Here is a 1,493-nt window from a genome sequence, read left to right on the forward strand (position 1 = left end):
AGTACATCAATAAATTAGATTAAAATAAATGAATACATTTTACAAGTTATTAATTTAAAAGATTAATAAAAATATTTAATCATATTTAAATTTTACATTTTAACATTTAATCTAATTTATCTCACACACTCAAATTAGATAGTAATAAACAAATAAATGATACATTTAACAGTGAGTAGAAAATATATATAATAAAGTAACTTAATAGAAATGAGATAATTTTAACATTTTAGTGTGTTTATAAAGGACAGATGTCTTGTAGATTTCCCTCAGACGAGGATGCTCATGTTTGGGGGTCTGAAAGGTCTGTATCTGTTTAATGTTTTGCCCTTTTCTTCCAGTCCTCAGCAGCACGAGCAGTTGAGTTTCTTCACCCCGTGCAGGTAAACATACGGGACGAAGCAGGTGTACGTCGCCCCCATAAAATTGGTCAACTTCACGGCCAGGATGGAGTTCCTGAAGCTGCTGTAGATGCGGAGCACGAGGTGCGAGGTCCAGCAGATGATGAAGATGGTGGCCACCAGCACCACACTTTTGGCCGCCCGCACCTGGTTCCCGGAGGACGGGTTGGGTCGCACCTGCGTGCTGTTATTAGTCTTAGCGGCTGCTTTGGAGTGACCCGTGACCCGTTTCTGGCTCTGGAGCAGCACCAAGACGATCTGCACACTGGCATAAGTGATCCCAACAATTGGAGCGGCGTTAGCCAGAATGAGATACAGCCCGTCAAACGTCCTTTTCTCCGCAAATGTCGGAAAGCGCTCCTCACAAATTTCCAAGCTCTCGTTCCCATTATGTTCCGTGATGAAGAAGTGTGGGACGCTGAACATCAGCGCCACGGCCCAGCTTCCCGCCAGCAGAACGCCAACCAGCCGCAGGTTGTCCATCTGCACCGGGGCTCCTCCACGCCGGAGGGATCCCACCAGCTTCTGGTGCCAGTACAGGCTGATGAACATGGTGGAGAAGATGCTGCAGGTCTCCGAGATCTCCGAGGAAAACTGCAGCACGCCACAGTAGTTTTTCCCCATGAACCAGCTGTTCACGAACTGGGTCAGAGTGTCCGGCAGGTCCACCATACAGTTCGTGATCAGGTTGGAAATGGCCAAGTTGAGGAAGAGAATGTCCCCGGTCCGCAGCTGAGATCTGGATTTGGGAAGAGAGCGCAAACCCAGCCAGAAGTTGCCCGTGATGCCGGTCAAGCAGAAGAACGCCCGTATGGAGGATTCAACCCAGTCTTGAACCTCCATCTCCGAGCCGGACTCTTGCTTTGCAGGGACGCTGAGCTTTATAAGGTGTGTCTGACATCTCCTCCCCCTCTAACTGCACAGCATCAGGAACTACAACAGGGTGGATTTTTATCTGCACAATGCAAGCATAGAGACAGAGTGTATTTAGGCCACGCCCACACCGGGGGGGGGAAACAATCCAACGCTCTCCATTGACTTTGCATTGCGTGAAGCGGCTCCTTGTCATTTCGGACTTATAACAAAAAAACA

At 47.8% G+C, this 1,493-nt stretch overlaps 1 protein-coding gene across 1 annotated transcript; it reads right to left on the reverse strand.

Annotated features, from left to right (window-relative positions):
* Positions 1–344: 344 nt before the first annotated feature.
* LOC307118434 (tachykinin-like peptides receptor 86C) lies at positions 345–1,244 on the reverse strand (the record flags this gene model as incomplete). The annotated part of the gene is made up of 1 exon (XM_079804042.1): positions 345–1,244. The coding sequence occupies one exon, from the start codon at positions 1,242–1,244 to the stop codon at positions 345–347; it is 900 nt and encodes a 299-aa protein (XP_079660168.1).
* Between the last annotated feature and the right edge of the window lie 249 nt (positions 1,245–1,493).

Source organism: Gobio gobio (genome assembly GCF_949357685.1).
Source record: "Gobio gobio genome assembly, chromosome: 22".
Classification (NCBI taxonomy): domain Eukaryota; kingdom Metazoa; phylum Chordata; class Actinopteri; order Cypriniformes; family Gobionidae; genus Gobio; species Gobio gobio.